The 22,526-nt window shown below is 42.4% G+C and overlaps 1 protein-coding gene across 2 annotated transcripts in view; it reads right to left on the reverse strand.

Annotated features, from left to right (window-relative positions):
• ITPR2 (inositol 1,4,5-trisphosphate receptor type 2) overlaps positions 1-22,526 on the reverse strand; it is a 417,609-nt gene that overhangs the window by 36,523 nt on the left and 358,560 nt on the right. For both annotated transcript variants that reach the window (XM_074357919.1, XM_074357920.1), the window contains 3 exons: positions 20,403-20,533; positions 19,125-19,290; positions 9,439-9,599 (listed from right to left, as the gene is read on the reverse strand). In XM_074357919.1, coding sequence (XP_074214020.1) covers positions 9,439-9,599; positions 19,125-19,290; positions 20,403-20,533 — 458 coding nt within the window. The remainder of the gene's footprint in view (positions 1-9,438; positions 9,600-19,124; positions 19,291-20,402; positions 20,534-22,526) is intronic.

A 22,526-nucleotide genomic window follows, 5' to 3' on the forward strand; every position in this document is an offset into this window, starting at 1 on the left:
ATTCTAATTCCTTAAAACACATATTAAGAAGCAGGAAGAGCTTTCCCCCTTCCAAAGGGTGTGTTTTGGTTTGGTTTGGGGTTTTTTCGCTACCTTTTCTCCAACATTGGACTTACACATAGTGGACCTTAGTCATTCTACCTGATTCTTCACTAGGAGACGGCACAGCTAAAGGTAAAATCATGTACAAAGGCCCCAGAAAAATCTGTGTTTCGATCCTGGCTCAAGTCTTATTTATTGAGCATCTTGGGTAAGTCATGAGCTTCTTTGAGCCTCCATTTACATAAAATAGGGTAACATGCCAAGCTGCTAGCATATATCAAACACTTAGTTTTTTCTTTTTGTTTACTCACTCTTTCCCTTTAAGAGACACACTTTGCCTGGAATATATTCTTCCCCATCCATTCTGGCAAAATCCTCCTTCTTTCTGAAAATCCAACTCTCCTCCAAATCCTCTCTGTGCAATTGTCCGTCACCTGAGCCCCAGTACCTCAATGTCTTACTCACTTTGTTCAACAGATCTAGACCAAGTGCCTACGACAGTGTGCTGGGCATTGATACAGGGGCTGGGGATCAGCAGTGAACAAAACAGACGTGTAAATGCCTCAGTCAGAGTGGAGAGGAATACACACTTCAGTAAGTATAAAACGATGTGAGGTCAGATTGATCCAAGTGCTCTAGTGAGTAACAGGACAGAAAGTAACCAGAATGGGGGTGTCAGCAAGGTGCCAGGCGCGGAAAGACCGGGCGGACAACAGCTGTGAGTAGAAGGCACCTGTATGCCAAGGTACCAGGGAGAAGCATGGCATTTTTGAGATCTTCTCAAAGGGCCAATGTGGTTGAACTGTCACTGGCTAAGGAAGGTGGGATGGGATGGGATGGGAGGGAAGCAGGGGGGGCCAGATGGCATAAGGGGACCACGGGAAGGAGCCTGGATTGTATTCTAAGTACCGCTGAAGGGTTTTAATAAGTCAGGGGTGTAATGGTATAATTTGTTTTCAGATTTCTCCAGCTACCTTGTGCCGATACGTCTATTATCTCACTCATGAGAGTTCTGATTTGCACTAAAGTTTCTGGTGAATACAGCTGCCCTTTCTAGTACATTGTGGTTCTGTAAGGGTAGTGACCATCTTTTTTTCTTGTTTCTGTCAGTGCCCCGTGCACACTGTTCCCCAGCAAACGCTTGTCAAATTAAATGGAAACGTCCTGTAGCTTCTGTCTTTCTCTCCTGCGACTATAATAATAATCTTTGCAGGAAGCTTGCAGTCACCAGCCAGCTCTGAACAAGGACAGTTTTCCTATTTGAATTCCTCTCAGGACTTCCTGCCATTGTGGGCTTGTCTGCTGACTTCCTGTCTCCCAGCCAGGTTACCCCCGGCCCTGGACTGCCAGGCACGAGGCTTGTGCTGAGTGCAGGGCGCCCCCTTCTCAGGGAGCAATGCTGCTAGCTTTTTACGCCATGGGGCATCGAAGAACAACAGCACACGCACTGACCACCACTTGCGCATGCCCGGCACGTTAACGGATGCAGCATCCTTTCCGCTGGCTGTGCAACTTGGGGCCAGTGGCCAGTCCTCTCTAAGCCCAGCCTCCTCATGTGCGCAATGGGGATAATCATAACAGACTGCCTCCGAGGGTTGGTACAAGGCCTTTAAAGAGATCATGCATGCCGAACACTTAGCACAGCATCGGGCACAGTCAGCACTCGTCAAACGGCAGTTTACATCCTGTCGGTACTGTCAGTACTGTGAGCATGCATGATTTGATTTCACCCTCACAGCAGCTCTGCAAGGAAAGTCGTAGTATATGCAGGGCCAATATTTAGCTCGTTTGCATAGACACAGCTGTACCGGTTGCTAAAGCTACTGCAGTATTTCCTAGTTGCCAAATCAGCCACTGTCCCAAGTGCTCCGAATCCACTCCCGACCCCATGACCCTGCAGCCTTCTCTGCCCAGGTTCTTCTTCCCCTGGAATTCCTGCCTCCCCCTTCTCCCCCACAATCCAGCAGCCAGGATCCGGGCACAATTCAGCTGCTTCTGTTCTGAGTGCTGACTGCCAGAGCATACTTCTTTGCATCGATGGGTCACGTGAAGGGCAGAGGGATTAAGTCAAGTCGCCAATCCTGTAAATGGAAATCCTAGGAAGTCCAGCTTCAGACTCCAGTGCCCGGGCTCCTTCCTTTACACCGAGCTGCTCCGTAGACACCGATGAGAAAAACCAGCAAGGGCCGCTCTGGCTTCTTGAACTTCGAGGACTATCACCTGCACACCGGCAGATTCAGTTTCTGACCGACTCAGGAAGTCGTCAATGACATGACAGTCTGCGCCTCACCTGCCCGCCCTCTTCACTCCCCATCCCACTTCTGTCTGTGAATTTCACTGAAAACTATTTGGCCCAAATCCTTTCACTCTGACTTTCCACTGAGGACAGTCATTGAGATGGAGCCTCTGTGTACAGTCACACTGGTAAGAACTTACCATTTCTATCTCTATTTTACAAAATGAAAAGAGGATTAGAAAGACGTCAACGCGTGCACCAAAATGTGGATCTTATGTATGAACACTAAATAGGAAATCAGGATAATGCAGAGGAGAGATCCCACAACAAGAATGAAATTCGGAGTTGGGAATTGAAAAAGATCCCTTTCAAATTGAAGACACATGTCTGGACTTGAAACGTGGGCCACAGAGGTGGCGTCTCCTTGAATGTTAGGCATTTACTTCTAAATTGCGCATTTTGAACTATAAAGACCCCCGCAGCTTGCCTTGAAACGTAAACATTTTAAAAAGTGTCTTATTATGTTCTAACATATTTAAATCAGGTTTAAAAGATTGAGCAGTTACATAATTGGCTTAACTAGCTCCAATTACCCAATTAGCATGCATTGGAAATAATAGAATCAGAACATGTAATTTCATAATTATGACCCATAACAATAATGCAGAAATTAAGCTGGCAAGTGGCGCTAACGCAGGAGGGGGTGCATATAAATCCTAGAGGACCTGATGTCTTTCATGAGCCCAAATATCTCCCCCTTCCAACAGTTACTGCTCAAAAATTTAGTTTAACTAAAAGATTGATTTTGAGTTTCATACACAGAAAGTAACATCTGAAAAGTTCTTCGCTCTTTTCCTTCCTCACGGGTGACTTGATTTCTTTTCTATCTCATTAAAAGGAAGATCCCTCTCTTTCTGAGGTCTTGATCATGCAAGGAATCATTCGTTCTGAAGGATGAATTACGCTGAAAACCCCACCAGTTGTATCTGCTTGTCTTTCCGTGAGGAAAGCAGCCTCAGACACACGCCTGAGGATCTGCGCATGTGTGGGAGGAGCCGGGTTTGAGAAACACTGGGAGACAAGAGGGATTAAGTCGCCTGTCTCTCAAATCAGCCATCTGATTTTTAATACTGCATTCATTATACGTGGTTCAGGTGGCATAACCCTCCTGCTGCATCTTTATCTTCCGATTTTAAAAGAGGGGAAAGATGACATCTACTTAATGAGAAATCCATATTCTAAATTTCCTGCAGCTACTTTGGTGTATCTTTCTATAAATTACATCCAACTACCAGAGGGCTAAAAAAAAAAAGTTCATTTGTTAATTCACTCATTATTTTATTTATTCATTCAATAAATGTTTTGAACTTCCTGAGGGAAGAGACTGTTTCTTATTCGTCCTTATATATTAAAACCCACAGCACAACAGCTAGCATATAGGAAGCACTCACTATTTGTCGAATTGCTTTTAATAGAGAGTACGATGTCACCCGCCCTGGTATTATACAGAACAAAGAGCTACTCAATTCCTGGTTGTGGTTTTCAAGAAATTGACAATTATTTTTTGTGTCGGGACACACAATACTTACGTTAACAAAAGCATGGGTGACATTGTCCCAGCTGACATCGCCAGAAAAGTCCAGAAACAGTTTTCAGTCAAGTAAGTGGAAGAGCTTAAAAGGTGCTTTGCACTAAAATAAGGAAATGGTCCCTGCAAAGCCATGGTCATGAGGTGTGGCCAGCCAGGGTCCGGGCTGCGGCCCCGTATGCAGAACACGTGGGCAGTTCTCTGAATACACACGGCACCTGCTCTTCTAGGCACCTCTGGTTTTGAGATCACTGTTTGTCAAATTAAGTACTAAATATCCCCAAAGGCTCCTAACATATCTCAGCAAATGAACACTGGAAATGTCCCCCAAAATGTTAGAGAAACATCTAAAAGCCTTGGGCACTTTTTCTAATGATCTCAATTTTGTTTGTTCCTCTTTGGTTCCATACTTTGGGTAATGGGAGAAGCAAAAGGGTTGAGTGATGCTCACAGGCCATTAGTGGTACAGGCTGCAGGATTTATCCTCTCATACACTTTCCTCTGAGTTTATTGGCTTCTCTTTCATTATTTTTACTTTCCTGTGTGGTGCTTCTTTTTCCCTCTCTCACTTCCTGTCCTCAATAAATACTAGCTCAAAATATCAATTCCCTTATCAAAAATGACAGTTTGTTTGCCAGAAGAAAATATATTCCCCAAGTACCCTGATCTTCTCCTATTGCTCCTAACAATATCCCAGAAGGTGCTTTGTGTTAATTCAGACACTGAGACAGTGGATAATTGAACACCTTGGTGTAGGGTTGGAAGGCAGGGGCGAGGAAGTTTTAAGTTTCTGTTAATATTTCAGAGTCTTGATCCCATCACTGGATGGATGGAGAGGCTTAAATACATTTCCTAAGATTCTAACCCCTAGAAGCAATACGTTAATTTGTTTAGAATGTATGTTTTAATGCTTATTAGTATAAATATTCCCTATGGATCTGGAAACAAAAGAATAAAGTTGAAGTATTGGCAGTGAAAACATATTCAGAGGGGAGAAACATTCCCAAACTTGTTATATTCTTGTTTTTCTCATTTCACCAGAAGACAGGAAGCATTTGCCAAAGGCCCCTAGATTTACTTAAAGAGCAGTAGAAATAAGATGAGCTGTTTTGTGACCAATATGAAGAACTTTTAAATTTTCTTCTGCATAAATCCTTGAGGATAAAAGCTACACCAATGGTGAATAAGTAAACACTTCCTCTTAAAGCTCTGTTGATAAACAGGCACTTGCATCAACTTGGTAAATGAATCTATTTTTAAGGCCCCAAAACAAAAGTGGTAGGAAAATGTCTGGAAGGTTTTCTACCAAACTGTTAAGAGTAGTTGCCTCTGACCTGGAGAGAGAGAGAAAATAGAGTCTTTGAACTGAGCTTTAGGCATGCTTCAACTTGCCATGTGCTCTAAAATCTTCTCTCTCTCCGGGAGGCTCAAGATTAGGAGGTCATACAGAAGACCTAAACAAGCAATTCTCCAATGAAGACATACAAATGGCCAATAGGCACATGAAAAGACGCTCAATATCGCTAATTATCAGAGGAATGCAAATCAAAACTACAACGAGGTATCGCCTCACACCAGTCAGAATGGCCATTATTCAAAAGTCCATGAATGACAAATGCTGGAGAGGGTGTGGAGAAAAGTGAACCCTCTTACACTGCTGGTGGGAATGTAGTTTGGTGCAGCCATTATGGAAAACAGTATGGAGATTCCTCAAAAGACTAAAAATAGACTTACCCTATGATCCAGCAATCCCACTCCTAGGCACATATCTGGATAGAATTCTAATTTGAAAAGATACATGTACCCCAATGTTCACAGCAGCACTATTTACAATAGCCAAGACACGGAAATCACCTAAATGTCCACTGACAGATGACTGGATAAAGAAGCTGTGGTATATTTCTACAATGGAATACTACTCAGCCATAAAAAAGAATAAAATAATGCCATTTGCAGCAACATGGATGGACCTGGAGACTGTCATTCTAAGTGAAGTAAACCAGAAAGAGAAAGAAAAATACCATATGATATCACTTATATGTGGAATCTACAAAAAAGAAAAAAAAGAGGGCACTAATGAACTCATCTACAAAACAGAAAGAGACTCACAGACATAGCAAACAATCTTATGGTTACTGGGGGAAAAGGGGTGGAAGGGATAAATCTGAGAGTTTGAGATTTGCAAATGTTAGCCACTATATATAAAAAGAGATTAAAAAATATTTCTTGTGTATATCACAGGGAACTATATTCAATATCTTCTAATAACCTTTAATGAAAAAGAATATGAAAATGAATTTATGTATGTATATGCATGACTGGGACATTATACTGTACCCCAGAAACTGACACTTTGTAACTGACTATACTTCAATTAAAAAAAAAAAAAAAAAGATTAGGAGGCCATAATCTCCCCCAAGCTTGGAGCAACAGATTTTCTGAATTGGGTTTGTCAACCACAGATTTTGAGAAGTTTTCCAAAAAGGTTATTTTTAAATGAACACTCTTACATGTGAATGACTGTTTGTTTCCATCAGTGCCAAGCTTAATATCGCCCTTCTCCTGGCCATTAAAATCCAAGACTGATGCCTGTTCCCTTGGATGAGCACTGCCTGGATGAGAATGAGACATTTCATGAATAAGCTTGTGGGCTCCCCTCCCTCCTGTCATGGTTCTGGAGAGAACTTGGACAGAAACATGGGTAAGGATGTCTTAAAAAGCCAAGCACAAGAGCCTGGCATAACGCTGGTTCTAATGTGAAGGGTAAAGATGGGTCAACGTTTTCGCAGCGGTCCTCTCTCATGGTAAAGTGATTTCCTTATCACAAAACCCAAAGGCTTTGACCTGTCTCTTCTTTATGGCCTCTTTGCATCAACTGATGCTGTTGAAATCTGACACCGAAATGCTCATCTCTTGGCTTCTAACACACTCCACTCCCTGGTCTTCCTTCTGTACTTATTATTGTCTTTATTTCTACTTATTTCACTTGTTTTTCTCCTTTTCCCTAAATGGAAGCTCCCCTAGGTTCTGTCTCTGACTTTCTCTTCTCCTCTCATTACATTTCTCCTTTCCCCCACCTCCCCCTACCTGATGGCTTCAATTGTCCTTCCACGAGGACAATCACAGTGAAAACTGTCTCTGACTACGTACCTACCAGGAGCTGGACATTTTCCACTTCTCATCTCACTGATCTCACACCAATTTTCTGCCTTTTAGGAGAGGAGGCAGTGTCTCAGGGAGGTTCAAAGACTCACCCAAGATATTAAGACCACAAGGCAGGAACGTGATAGAGCCAGCGTCTGAGTCCAGATCTTTCTGGCTGTAAGGCTCAGGCTGCTGTCATTACACCGTCTCTCCTAATCCATGACTCTCATTCCAAAATCAACAAGTCTTCTTCTCTGACTGGCTTCTCCCAACTGAGACTTTCTGAAACGTATTCATACCTTTCCCCCAATGACCAGACTCGCAGGGTCGGGCACCTCCAGCTCCTCTTTCAGCCCTCCACCTCCCCTGCTCCTCCACGTCCTCTTCCCTAGTCTCCTCGGTTACCAAATACCCCTGACTTCCCCCTTCCCTTCTCCAAACCAGCCTACACACTGCTGCCTGGGTAGTGTTCTGGGCCACATTCTTCCCTTAGGGAAAACCTTCAGTGGCTTCTCACTGCTGAGACAAAATGACGCCCATGCACCTACACTTCTTACTCCAAAGTGCAATCTATTTTTTTTTTTTTGTCATATCTCTTAGAGCTTCCTTACAAGTTAACCATGTCAGTGAAACTAGGCAATTAACTATCCCCCGAGTGCCTCAATGTCCCATTTTTATGCTTCTGCTCAGACTTCTCCCTCTTACAGGAACCCACTCTTAATCCAGCAGACACTCCCCATCTGCACAAATCCTGCCCTGTCTCATGTATTGCTCCCCAACACACACACACACACATCAGTTTCCCTCCACCACCTCTCAGCTGGAAGTCATGCTACATCTTTAAGCCTTCATGGGTTTTCAGCTGTTCCATTCTTAGGGAACCTAGCCTGCTCTACATTCGATTATTCCCCTCCCTTTCTTAGTAAGCTCTAAGCTCCTTGGCAGAGAAGGAATGTTTCAGACTCTTCAGTGTATTCGCTGATATCTTTTAGTCCACGGGACATAATAAATGCCCGAAAAATATGTATTAATTAAATTTAAACTTCAAACTTTGATAAAATACAGCAATGTGAGGTCACATTTTAAATGTAATGCTTTACATGATTTTCCTAGAGACAGCAGAAACAAAATGTTTCACACAAACAGTCTCTGAGCATCTTGAGCTCAAGAATGTAGAAATAATGACGATGAGTGCATACCCTCGAAGTGATTACCTTTACCCCTAGAAAAGAAGGGAGAGAGGGCAGAAAAGGATAAGTGGAAAAAGAAACAATGTCAGGTTCTGCCCACAGTCATGTGAAGAATGGAGACAGAATAACTTACAGCAGGATGCAAGTCAATAATAAAAAATCATGAAAAATGCTGAACTACAAAGATTCCATTTACATGTAGCTCTCCTGTGACACAAGAATATCGTCAGGTAAGGTAAACTATTGCAATATTAACTTGCACTTAGTGAGGTATTAGCCGCTAAAAATATTCTTCGGTTGTCGCCTATGTTGTAGTTCACATCTTCCCAAGAGGAGGACAAGCTCCTGGAGGGAAGGCTAGGGATCCACTGTCACCTGGCTCTCCTGACCCTTTGGTCTTTACTAAACGTTATCCTTGGGACTCAGCATCAAAGAGGGTCATGACTCTTCTGAGGCTTCACTTTTAAATGGTTGACACAAGTTTGGAGGGTGATTCTGAGAAAAAATCCAATATACAGCTATGTTGAACACAAGAATATAAGAATTTATATCAGATGCAACAGTATTCACTAAATGTGTATCATGGATACACTAAAGCTGCAACGTTGACTTCTCTTTAAGCCAGTTAGTTCTCATCTATGAAAGAAGAAATTTCGAATCATGGACCACCAGACCCTCTGGGGGATGCTACTGAGCTTAATGAGGAGTTACAAGCAACTGAAGGTAGTGGGTCAGTGCAGACCTATCCTGGTAAATCTACCCAAAATGTATGCTGACAAAAAGCCAATGCTCTCCCACTGGGACTGAACATTCTCCTCTCCCCAAACACAGTTTAATTGCTTAAACCGCTGATTTCTGAAATTCAAGAAATTTCTTAAATTATGAGTCTTCTTTTGCCAATGGGAAAGTTTCAGGTTTTGGGAACTGAGACAGCAGTGATGACAGGAGGCATGGGGTCAGAAGATGACAGTCATGACTGAGACAGTGCCAGTCACTGCACAGAGAATTTTTCAGGAAATATTCCTGCACCTGAGCCTTAGACGTGGTTTGTATAACCAAGAAGCCCACTGGGAACCAATGATTTGGCCAGTATAGGGGTTCTTCAAAGACTGACAGTCCTATTTAGAAGTTAACAAAATAACTGTTAGAATCTTTACATTCTGGGAGAACGGGAGGGTAGAGAGATGAAAAAAACGAAATGCAACATAGTCACAGACTCACACCCTCCAGGCACTCACCACAATCATCTGAGCCACGTAACTTTCAGGTCCGGTGTACTCCGTGGGGTCCTTGACCTTCACCAGAACGAGGAAGTACAGATAATGCCACATGTTGTGTTCCGACTTGATGTGCTCCTCAAAAGAAACCGTTTTATTATCAAACTTGTCCCTCTCGAGTCCTGCAAAACACAGGGGACACAACGTGTATAATTTGTCATTTAATCAGCACTCCCCTCTTGGCATAAAAACAAAGCATAATTATTGTGGAAAAAATGCTTTCTGCAAGTGTATGATACTTTAAGATGCTATGATTAAAAACAACAGGGTACACAAGTCCTCCAGAAAAAATGCCAGAGTTTTTAATTTCTCCCCAATTAACATTTTTCCCCTCCATGGATCCTTGGAAATACACAATCCGATGACAGATGTAAAATTTGCAGATAATTTTAAATATAGCCATATCAAAACTGTCCAATTAAACTGGACCACAAAGTCGAAGAAAAAGAAGTCAAAATGATTGTGCGAGAAAAGGCATGCTTGGTAATCAGGACAGGAAAAAAAGAATCTCATTTTTATCCAAGAACTTGGGTAAAAAGCGAGAAGGCATCTAAGAGAGTCATCTTTTCAAAACCACTTGTAATCAGTGCAGGGCAAGTAAGTGACCACAGCGATCTGGGCTCCCGGGGCAACAAGGACTCACAGGCTGGTCCCACCCCTTAGACGACCGTGTTCCAGGCATTTTGGGGAGGGGTTGAGCGGCTCAATTTCCCCTGGGTGTATTTGTAGCCACGTGAAGGACACTGAGGAGAGGATCTGGGTAGTAAGACTTTTTTTCTCTCAAAGATTGAAGGATGGATGAAAGGAAATGAATGGAGATGAAGAAAAACATCTACGGAAAAAATGAATTAGGCTGCCAAGTAAAATGGGATGTCGGGATTCAGTCTGGTTTTGCAGCTCAGATACTGGAGAAGCAATCTGGAAATTGAATTCCAAACCTGGCTACTCTTTTCCTAAGCGTATTAAAAAAAAAAATGCCATTTGGCCATTCAACATGAAGAAGATCCTTTAAACAAAAAGATACAAAGTACAATAAGTTTTTTAAAAAAAGAGAAAATCTGTCCCCAATGAAGGCATGACCTTTTAAATTATATTACTGGATATTTTTACGGGAAATACCATAAAATTTAGCTGGCTGGTGGCTCTGCCTCATCTTATTTGACCTATCATCAGCTCAGCGTGCTTCAAAGGAAATCCAGTCCTCTTCCCCAAAGCCGCTCCACCCACGTCCTCTCTCCTTTCCATGGCATCTCTGCTCCTCCAGCTGTCCAAGCCAGACGTCGCGGAGTCATCCCTGAGTCCTCCCGCCTCTCACAGGCCACATCCAATTCACACTGAAATTCTTTGGGCTCTGTCTTCAACATCCATCCAGAATCTCATTGCTTCTCGCCACCTCCACGGCGCCCCCTCTGGTCTGAGCCATCACTGCCTCCCACCTGGATTACAAAAATAATCCCCAGGGCTCCCTGTCTCCACTTCTGCTCTCTACGGCCTGTTCTCAACATAGCAGCCAGACGGATCCAGTAAAAACCTGAGGTGTCTCTCCTGTGCCCTGAACCCTGCAGTGGCTCCTCACCTCCTCAACATAAAGGACCGAGTTCTTGCAACGGCTGACAAGGAGGGTTGCCAGGTAAAACACAGGACGCCCGGGGAAGTTTGAATTTTCGAAAAACAATGGATAATTGCTGAGTTTAGGTACGTCCCAGGCAGTATCTGTTTGCTGGACCCTAAGCGATCTGGCCCTCCAGCCTCTCTGACCCTGTCTCCCACCACCCTCTCCCTCGCTAATGCTTGTCCAGCCACAATGGCCCCCTTGATGTTCCACATGCTCAGACGCCTGCCTCAGGGCCTTTGAACTGGCAGTTTCCTCTGCCCACAATACTCTTCTCTGAGTATCTCTTTGACTAACTCACCTTCTCAATGTGGCTGGCCTCGATCACTTTATTTAATCCACTCTTCTGTCCTTTCCTTTTTGCTGGTACTTTTGATCACTTTTTCCTTTTTCCTTTCTTTTCCCTAGAGTGTTTATCACCCCCCTACCAGACTGAACAGAGCCATGTCAAAGGTGTTCCATTAAACTGGACCTCAAGTCTCAGATAGAGGAAAAAATGCTTGTGCAAGAAAAATCTCAGCCTGCTAATCAGCACAGAAGAAAGAAGTATCATTTTATCCAGGAACTTAGATGTAAGCTTCTTATGTTCATTATCTATTGCATCTCCACGGGCAGGGATATTGTCTCTTTTCTTCACCAGTGGTCCCAACAGCTTAGAATGATGCCTGGTACATGGTCAGCACTGAACAGAATACTGACTGACAAATTAAGAATAAATGAACATATGTATGTATATGTATGAATGAACTTCTGTGCTGTGTACCAGAAATTGACACAACATTGTAATGACTGTACTTCAATAAAAATAGAAAAAATAATATTAGAAAAGAACGTCACTAATAAAATATTGTTCCATTAGGATGGCCATAATCGAAAACAGAGAACAGCAATGTTGATGACAACATGGATACTTTGGAGCCCTCATACACCACTGATGGAAATGTGAAACAGCACAGCTTTGGAAAACATTTGGCAGTTCCTCAGAAGGCTGAACGTACAGTTACCACATGTACCAGCAGCTCCACTCCTGGGTGTATATATATATACAGACAAGAGAAAAACATAGGTTCATACACACACACACACACACACACACACGAGAAAAACGTATGTTCACACGAAAGCACATACATGAATGTTCACAGCAGCATTATTCATAACAGCCCCAAAGCTTAAACAACTCAAATGCTCTTCATCTGATGAAAAGATAAACAAAATAACGGTATATCCATACAATGGATATTTTTCTGCAATAAAAAGAAAGGAGGAGCTGATACATGCTGCAACATGAACTGTGAAAACAAAAGTGATAGAAACAAGTGACAGAAGACCACAGGTTACATGATTCCATGTATATGAAATGTCCAGGACAGGCACATCTCTAGATGTGGGCTGTGGAGGATGGAAGGTTTGGTGCGAAGGAAAGGAGCAGTGATGGCTAAAGGGTATGAGGGCAATGAAAATGTTCTAAAATTGACTGTGATGATGGGTGCACAACTCTGACTACGCTAAACCCATTGAACTGTACACTTTAAATGGGTGAGTGGTGAGGTATGTAAATTATATTTCAATAGAGCTATTACCAAAAAAAAAAAAAAAAGAGAAAATTTTAAAGTAGACTTCTCCTAGAATTCAGTTCAAACAGTTGCCTACCTGTTGTAAGGTATATAGGATTATAAAGGCAATGTCATCTATCAGTTAATCTGCAACATGGTCGAGGAAACAGACAACTTGGGTTATATTCTGAAATGGTATAAACATCCAAAGAAGCACGAAGGAGAGAGAGCCAAATGAACAGGTATATTTTAAAAGGTTTCAAAGAGGCATAAAACTTTTGATGTCTGGCTTATGGTACATGATGACGACAAATGGAGAAGTGATAAATGGTACGAAAAGGGGCTTAATTTTTACTGAGCAGCTACGTTTGCTGACAACTATAAGACGTCTAAATATGCTCTAGTAATCACAATAATCCAATATGACCTATTAGCACGCGAGGAAACAGATTCAGAGGGAGTCCATTAATTGCTCAAGTGAACTCCTAAATTGAGTGGGAAAGTCAGCCAGTATTTAAATAAAAATTCTTCTGACTCCAAAGCCATGTTCTTTTGCCTCGGGGTGGAGGAAATGGCACAGCAAAGGTAGAGATGAAAGCAGATACCCTGTTGGAGGGAGTGTCCACTCCTCTGCTGTGGCCAGGAGGGAACACTCAGCAATGAGGATGAAACGGCACATTTGGCACAAACCAGGAAAAGCTTTAAACACAAAGCTAAGAAGCCTGCACTTTATTCTGAAGCCTTTGGAGTGGAGACTAGCAGACGGGGAGCTGTGCTTTAAGTACCTTCCTGTGGCAGGATTCGGAGGAAGACTGGGGGGAAAGAGGCTAAGGGTGGGAGTCCAGGGGACCGGGGCAGCGGAGGGGGAAGGCAACGGAGGGAAACCAGTTGTCTCATCTGCACTGGGTCTTGCTCGCCAGACGTTATCACCCATTTCCGTGGTTTCAACCACCATCACACTGATGATTTCTCCATTGAATGACTTTAATGAATAAGCGTAGATAATAAAGACACTAAAATATGCATAAAGTACAGATAAGGGACTAATATACCAAGAGAAGAACATAGCCCACCCCCCAATATAGCCTTTATCTCCTATTAAATCATCCAGAAAGATCTTTAACTCTAGGAACCTGACTCTCCTTATGATAGGAATTCTGACCTATCATCACATCCTTTCTCCATTTTGCTATTTTGTCACCGCTGGTCTGTCAACATCTCCTTTTCACTGGATTTCCAACCCCTAGTCATTCAAAATTAATAGCTAATGTGGACAGCAGAGGCAATCTGTTTCTATGCTCGCTGCTTCAGCTCTGTCATCTGCTGATCATCACCCTATTGCGACCACCTTCTGGATCACTGGCAACTGTTCCCTGAATCATAACTCTCAAGCATCTTCATTGTCGTCAAGGGCAGGAAAGTCCCATCTGCTCCCATTGCCCGTCACAATATATACCCACTCTCTTGCTACTATGGGTGCGCTTGGAACATTTCTGGGGCCAATTCTCTCCTCTGTTGTTTGATACTATCTCCCCCTTTGGATCCCAATTTAACACTCAATCTTTCAAGGACCATTTCTAGATTAATCACAACTATCTTACAGCCTATGTAGTACAAATCCCAAATATCCCAAGTGTTTAAATCATTCTTGTAATTAAGCTCTTATAATATATACGGTATATAGTAGATCTTCTATGAGGTAAGTGATTCCAGGAATGAATGCACATCTAGATACTCGTTATCATAACACTTCTCACATGTTTCTGCTGAAGGTCCTTTGAGGACAGAGAGTAAAGAACTCTTACGTCCCTGAGGTCACAGGGATTAGCAGCTAGAAGAGCCTGGAACCACTTTTCAGTATTTAAATAAGTTTCTATTTTACTTCAAATGTTCACACTAAATTTGTTTTACTTTCAATATTCTATTTAATGTTCTAATATAAAAGTACTATTTATATATGCTCTTAGGTTAACTTACCTCTCAAATTTTTGAATAAATGTTAAGATTCTGGAAAATAGATCATGTTGATCTAATATCTCCTTGTACCTCCTGGTATATAACCGTATATCACTGTGGACACGTGTTTGCCACAGAAACAATACCTTACATGTGACAGAACTTGGAATAACTTGGAATTAATGCATCTAAGTTTTTTGTCTGTAGAATATATCAATTTAGGACTTGACTTGCTTATAGGATTATATATAATCCTTTTATAGATTATAAGCCACATCAGTATAGAGACAATGTTAATTTGGAGGTGGCTAACTGGATAGTCATTCATTAAAGCAAATATTTATGAATGATCTCTAATACATACTACGAAGGCATAAAAATGGATAAGACGTAGATCTGGAGCTCCTTAAAGAAGATAAGTCAACCTGTATTGAGATTTTAGGCTCAGCTGAGCATTGAGCTAGGAATTTCTATAAGCACGATTTCATTTATACCTACCGCGACCCCCAAACATGGCATTACATTCCTCACTTTCAAAGTGAAAGAAGACTTGGCCAAGATCACAAAGCCAGGATGTGGACCCAGTGTAGACCCATGTCTACTTGAACATAAAGTTCATATACTTTCTCTAATACAGCAATGCACATCCAACAGAGGAGCTAAGTCAATGAAAAATGTGCACAGCACCATGCAGCTAAGTGTGGCTGAGGAACTTAGGAGCAGATGTGTTTGCTTCTGGTTTGGGAGATCAGAGAAGGCTGAGTTTGTGGAGCCGTGGCTTTAGATCCGGGTCTCAGAGAGAAGGTAGTAGTTCAACAGCTTAGAAGTCTAGGCATTCCGAACAGAAACACCGTAACTGAGAACACGTGGAGACAGAGTGAAAGATGAGTAATGCAGTTGAGCCGAACTTGAGCTACAAACGGGGGAGCAGTGGGTGAAAAGGCAGGCAAGAAGAGAAAGGGGCCCAACTGTGGTACCTCACGTGCCTGTACGGTGCCCTCGACAGCCTTTTGCAGAAGGAAATGATGAGTTCAAGTGGAAAAATTTGTCAGGCAGCCCTGATCAGACCATTTGGCAGTGTGAGCCAGGGTAAGCCTGAAAAACCAAGGTGTGGCTGTGGGACTTAGTGGAAGGAAGTGAGATGGCGAAAGCAGATTCATTAGCACATGGTAACCAGTGCACCGGGAAGAGGAAAAAGGAGATGCAAAAAAAAAAAAAAAAAAAAAAAAGGTGGAGAAGTTCCCAGCCCAGGTGACTGAAGGCACAGTGGGATATCGTTCATTGCAATATGGAAGTCAGGATAAGCAGCTGGGTTAGAGCAAAGAGATGGAAAGACATGATGGATGCACTGGTTTGCAGATATGGTAGAAACTGGCTGCCAGGAAGTCACACGTTTCTAAACATCAATCAGTAATTGGAAACAAAGGACAAAAGCCAGGAGGGAGGTTGGAACCATGGTTGCGTATTTGGCAATGATCTGCATAAAGCGTTGTTGAAGAGAAGGGCAGAGGGGAAGAGACAGGAAGTCGATGATAAAAGTCAGAACCTCTTATCCAGGGGTTGGGAGAAGGGCTGGGACCTTGTCGTGGAACCAGAGGATGTGCAGTCTGAGGTAGAAGAAAAGGTCAGCAGGAAATTAATGATGAGATTTGAGAAAAACATTTCAATTTGGGGATGAAGGTTATTGTGGTATTTAAAGGAATTTATAGGTTACAAGTTTTTTGATAACTGCAAAGAGCCAGAGAGAATTTTGACATCGAAGGGAAAACTTAGAGGAGCAGGAAAGGTGGGAAAGCCATGCTTAATGAGCAATGCTCATTTTGCTCTTCTTGGTTTTTGTTGTTAGAATAGGGGAGACGGGATCGGGTCTTGGAATGATGCTCACATTCCACTGATTCTTCCAAACAACCCATTTTTCAGAGGTGGTTTGCTGACGCAGTCGTTAACAATAATTGTGAAGAAAAAGGCTTCGAGGAAGCAGCGTAGAAGCAAGTCCAGGAGACACAGGAAGATCTTCAAGGGCAGTATCTTCTTTCCTCCGTGGGACTCACGCTCCTATACAATAACTCTCTTCTCCAAACCCCCAGTTATTGTACACCGTCTTCCTGGCGCCATGTTGATCTGGCTTCCCTCCATCTAATCTAGACATATAAAGAGAAGACTCTTCTTTCTCCCTCATTTCCTTCAGCAAATCCCTCCCCAGCACCATGCAGTCTGCTACCTGCCCTCACCCCCGTGCAAACTCCTCTCTTCAAGTCTCCTAAACCTCCTAAAACGAGAAATCCAAAGACTCTGCTCCAGTTCACGTGTCACGTGTTACTGGTCTTCTCTGCTTTGACCTAGTTGATAATCAATTCCTTTCTTCCCAAGGCTGTTTGTCCCGTCACTTCCATGTGCCGCACACGCCCAGTCCTCCTCACACCGGTGGGACCTGACGGTGTTCGTGTGTGTGATCCTCTTTCCCTTTCAGCTTTTCAGTTCTGATGCTTCCCACTTGAACTATGTCTCCTCTCACATGGAAGTCTTCCTCCGCACTCCAGCTTTTCCTATCACCCACAGGCTGAGGAGTCCCCAGACACTGTCTCCAGTGCAGACTCATTCTCTGAGGCTCAGACCCATATGTTGACCTCTGTGCTGAGTGGATCCCACTGGGGTGTTCAGACATACCTCGATTTTAGTGCTTCCAAAGCCAAATTCAGCATATTTCTAACCAAACTTGTTTTTCCCCTTCTATTCTCAAATTCAACTGTTGGTACGACCATCCATCCAGGCAACCAGGCTCTTTCATATCCATTCCAAACCACTGAGCTATAAAAGTTCTATCTCCCCAATATTTCCTAACTCTGTCCTTTATCCTGAATATGGCCACCACTAAATTTCCGGGATCAAGGTTTTGTTACCTCTCATGGACCATGGCAGTAATCTTCTGCCTAATTACTCTGCCTCCAATATTGTCCTCTGATGAACAACTTCCCACAGTTGCTACAGAGTTCTAAAGTAAAAATTAGACCCTGCACCCCTCTACTTACAATTCTTTAATGGTTTACCATCTTCCATAAGCCCACAGGATAAAGCTTTTTAATATAAAAGACCATATGATCCATATGATATGGCTAGTCTCTTTTGTTAGCATGCCCTGCTCTGACACGTACGCTCCAGCAACACGGAGCTGTTCACAGTAAATGAAGACTATCATTGGGCTGGTCTCCCCTCCATGCCTTTCCTTGTGCTGGCCACTCTGTTTCTACCCACTTTGGATACCACGGAGTCTTTTTTGTTTTCAATTTTTTTTTTTTAACGGAGGTACTGGGGATTGAATCCAGGACCTCGTGCATGCTAAGCGCATGATGTACCACTGAGCTACACCCTCCTCCCCACTTCTTTCCACTTTGATATGACCTCTCCCCTTCCATCGTTCACCAACAGCTCTCTCTCATCATCTTTTCTGAGAAATCTTTCCTGTCTCTTTCTTGCCTGCCCCCTACCACAACCCAGCGAGGTGTTAACAACCTGTGAACTTTATCATTTCCCTTAATACATTAGATAGCAATGATATTTATTGTGTTTGCATTCCAAGACAGGTTGTGAACGCCCTAAAAAAGTGAATGTCTAATTTTGCTTGTTTCCTTGGCATATGGCCCATTCTTACAGGTTACTATTTGGCACACCTCCACCTGTTGGGAGGACCGTTGGAAAATTTTGGAAGAGCCATTTGAGGAAAGGAGATAGTTGACCAAAGGTGAACCAAGGAAGGAAGGGGATTTACTGGGGGTCCAATTTCAGTTACATAGAATCATGTTGTAGGGAAGCCCTTATCCTTGTTTTGTGACTTTTATCAAAAGGTTCTTCAGCTCGACATGGAAAAAATCGATGCGGGGTGTAACGAGGAGTCAGTGATTATTCAGGGAGGGGAAAGGAGCCGAGGGTGACTAAGCCAGCTACGGAGACAACTAAAGCCAGGAAGGATAGAGCAGAGGGTGGAGCCAAGGGAAATAATAAAGACAAAGAGAAGGCCAGGTGGACCTCATGATGGAAGAGGGGAGGACGGGGTGTGAGGGACAGAGGGAGAGAGGGAGGGAGAGAAACTGAGAGAAAGCACAGTTCAGCATTGAAACCAAAGTGCTGCCAGTGAGCAGAAGTTCAAGCTGCTGGAAAAATCATCTGTGGATTCACAATCTAATGAAATAAAATAAAAAAATCCTTCTATTGTTTAATCAATATGTTACTGTGATTAAAACTCTGTTTGCCAGTCAGCGGAACCTTTTGGCATTTGGCAACACATTCTATAGTCAGAGAATCATACAAACTGCACAAATAATGACAAGATAGCTTTGAGATGTAACCGTCTATTTCTGGAAGCAGACTGCCCCAGTCCAATGCTCAGTTACATAATCTGAATTTTGTCCAGCTTTCATTTTGAAATACTTTTTTCCCAAAGCCTGAACAAGTAAAACCATTCTAGCCCCTCCTTTCTTATGGGGCAGTTTTTTAGTCTATTATTTTAGTATCTGGACAACACTTACCACAGATGAAGCAGGTTGTCTTTAGAATTTCTTCTTTTTTCTGTTTTTCACTTCTGAGATCAGCAAAAGTATCAATGATGACACCAAAAATCAAGTTAAGTACGATGATGATAACGATGAAATAGAAGAGAAGGTCATACACCACTCGGGCAGCAAACAAGGGCTCCTTAAATTAAAAAAATTTTAAGACGTTAAAAAAAAATTCTTGTGTATATGTATGTACACGCACATTTTTCAAGGCACATTGATTTAGCATATTGTCTAGTAGAGCGTGTATGTTCAATAATTGTTTGCTAAATGAATAAAAACAATATTCCAAGTTGGAAAAATAAGACCCACTTTCTATCCTCACTGTCAAGTGTTGTGAGGAAAACTTCCCAGCTTACTCCCAGACCGCTTCCAGTCTCTAGGACTTGCACATTTCCTCCTCATTGGAGGGACTTACCGTCTATTAAAAACCTGTTCAGTATGTCATTGTGCTAAATGCATTTTGGTGCAGTGATTCCCCCAATACCAGAAGCTGCACAAGAGGTAAAAAAATATCAGTTCCAAAGGTCAGAGATTAGACAGTGGAGGATGACCTAATGATCAGTCTATTTCTAGAGGAGATTTTATTCCCTTATAGGGTCGAGGACGTACAACTCAAGCTTATTTTTACTTGACAAACGGTATTCAAATTTGCATTAGAGATCATACAGTCCAGCTGTTTCCTAGATGAGGAAATATCAGACAAATGGACAAGATGATACGGCCAGCCTGCTGGAGGACTGAGATTGTCCAGGCTCCCAGCACGGCACCTAAGATTTTGCAGCCAGTGAGAAAAATTTCAGCCTTGTCATTTTAATTTAGTAAGTCCTGTTAGAATTTGTTCTGATTCGATATTCATCATGGATAAATAATGGAGGCTGCTCCTATTCAGAGGCAAAGAGTAAATCTTCATGTCCGAGAAACCTGATGGACAAGAGGCAGCCTGGTTTCCATTATTTATGTAAGAATCGACTCCGCTATAAAGTCGGCAGTCCTGGTTTCGTTGCTGTTCAAACTTGGAAAGATTTCACAACCCTACCAACATACAGAGATTTTTTTTTTTTTTTTTGTACATTAGCTACTTCTACGTCATCCCAGTATACAACTAATTGGTCTTACTGGCCATCCTTATACTTTTAAAGCAAACCACATGACATATAGTACCCTGCAAACAAAAATTGTAAATACTGTTAAGAAAGCTTAAAAAAATGATCATGTGCTTCTTGAAAAGAATATTTTTCTCCAGCTTACATCTTTCGACGGCCTTCTCAGCACGTCTCCCACGCCACCGCCGTTCCGGAGGCCCTGGTTCAGGACGGTCACAATGCACATAAGGAGGGTGTCACATGTCCTTTCAATTCCATCTTCATACTCTTCCTCAGCTACGAAAACACACAGATTAAACAGGACAGCAAGCTCACCTTTCTAAAACACACTCTCATCTGCTTCCAAAGACCTGTCTCTTGGTAACTCTGTGTGCCACAACACAAATTTTTTGAAGTCATATAACATATTTTCTCGGTGGCAGCCCAGGACTGACAGATGGATAAAGCCACACATATGATATCCCCAAATCATTTTTTCTTCCATCGGTAGAAGATGACAGAATGAGAAGGACAGACTGTAAGAAAGCTGATATTCATTGTGCATTGTTGTGGTGTAGAGAGATTTCAGTTAAGACCTTCTGAGAACACAACTCACCCAGGAAGCAAAAATACTGCGGGGGAAAGAGCATGGACGAGGAAGCCAGGAGGGCCCGACTTCAAATTCTACGCTGTTCTACAACTGGGACTTGGGCAAGTTACTTAACCTCAATGCCCTCATCTGTAAAATGGGGAGATCTGCTTCAGAATTAAATCCTTCCCAGGGTTGTTTAGGGATTATATTTAAGGTATGTGAAACACTTTGCACAAAGATTGGCATACCCGTGGTAAGTGCTTACAAATTGGAGCAGATACTATGCTATTCATTTTGGTAAGTGTCTAAGCTTTCTAAGCAACCAGTATGGATAAGAAACACAATGTATTTATATGAACAGTTGATTTCATATGAAAAAAATTATTTTATGTGAAAAAATTTAGGGACAAATGGAGAGAGAGAAAAAAATATATACATATAACGTGACAGAAATTCCTAATCTTGTTTTGTTTAAAGATCGTTACCAAATCTGGTAGTAATTTCTCAGTCATTTAGAAGAATGAAAAGTTCACAACAAACTGGTTGGTAGAATCAGGGTTTCCTAAATGAGAAGTGAGCAGAAATGTACTTTTCTTGTTATAAGATTAAAGAACCACAGTGATGTTGAATTTTGGAACTATGTAGCCAGTCTGCACATCCAGGCCTGAGTGTTAAACAACCACCACCGAAGGGAAAAGAAAAAGAATCCATTTAATTTCATGTATCTAATCCATGACAAATAGCCCGTTTGGAACATTGTTATGAAAACGTTGATTTTCTTCTTGGAGGCTGACTTGATTTTAACATCACATGGATGAGGAACCTGGTGTTTCCACTTTATTCAGAGCTGTTTCTTTCTAAAGCGTACACCTTGAGAGGAGGGAGGAGGTCAGAGATGGGCAGGCACCCAGTGCAGCATCACAGATATCGGCAGAATCTGTGCTGGACCACTTAACTTAGAGGTGAGCGCTAAGGTTCATTCTGACTCAGAAAGTAGAAGAAATAAAGCCGCTTTTGGAGAAAGGAGAAATGGGAAAAGGTAAAGCTTGTGCTGGCAGCTGTCAGAGCAGCAGAAGAGGCAAGAAAAGTGGAGAAGACATCAAGAAAGCTCAGTCTGCAAAGTGGCTAGTTAGGTCCCCTACACCTGGTGGTGGTTTCTAATGTGATGGCTAGGAAGAATGGGAAGAAAATAGTTAGAAGTGTGTAAGAGAGTTAAAGGAATTTTTAAAGAGAAATATGGTTTTCCAGGAACGCAGTCATGTGCAGTACGTTTATATGCTACTTTGCCATGGCTAGACTTTCCATCAAACGATCTTCAATCCAGTGGCAGGATCTGCACTCATTCATTTAATCAGCAACTACCTGGGCACATCACACCCACGTTTACGAAAGACTTAATTAAGCGCCAGAGTGATCAGTTCATAAAAGCTACAGGAAAGTACCCCATCTCTTCCCAATAATTTAGAAAAGAGGCTGTTTGTTCTTCAAGAGCTGAGCCAGTAAAATCCACACGCAATTCATACGATTAGCCATTGTGAAATAAAACAGACTGATCGCAAATACATAATGAGAACTGACGTCCTGGGTGGCATGTAAACAGGGGGAGAGTGCCCAGCTCAGGTCAATGCCAGCAATGGTCCAGTCAACCCACTCTATAACTACTGCACGGGCGAGCCGGTTTTATACAGTAGCCTCTCT

Source organism: Camelus bactrianus, chromosome 34 (assembly GCF_048773025.1).
Source record: "Camelus bactrianus isolate YW-2024 breed Bactrian camel chromosome 34, ASM4877302v1, whole genome shotgun sequence".
NCBI lineage: Eukaryota > Metazoa > Chordata > Mammalia > Artiodactyla > Camelidae > Camelus > Camelus bactrianus.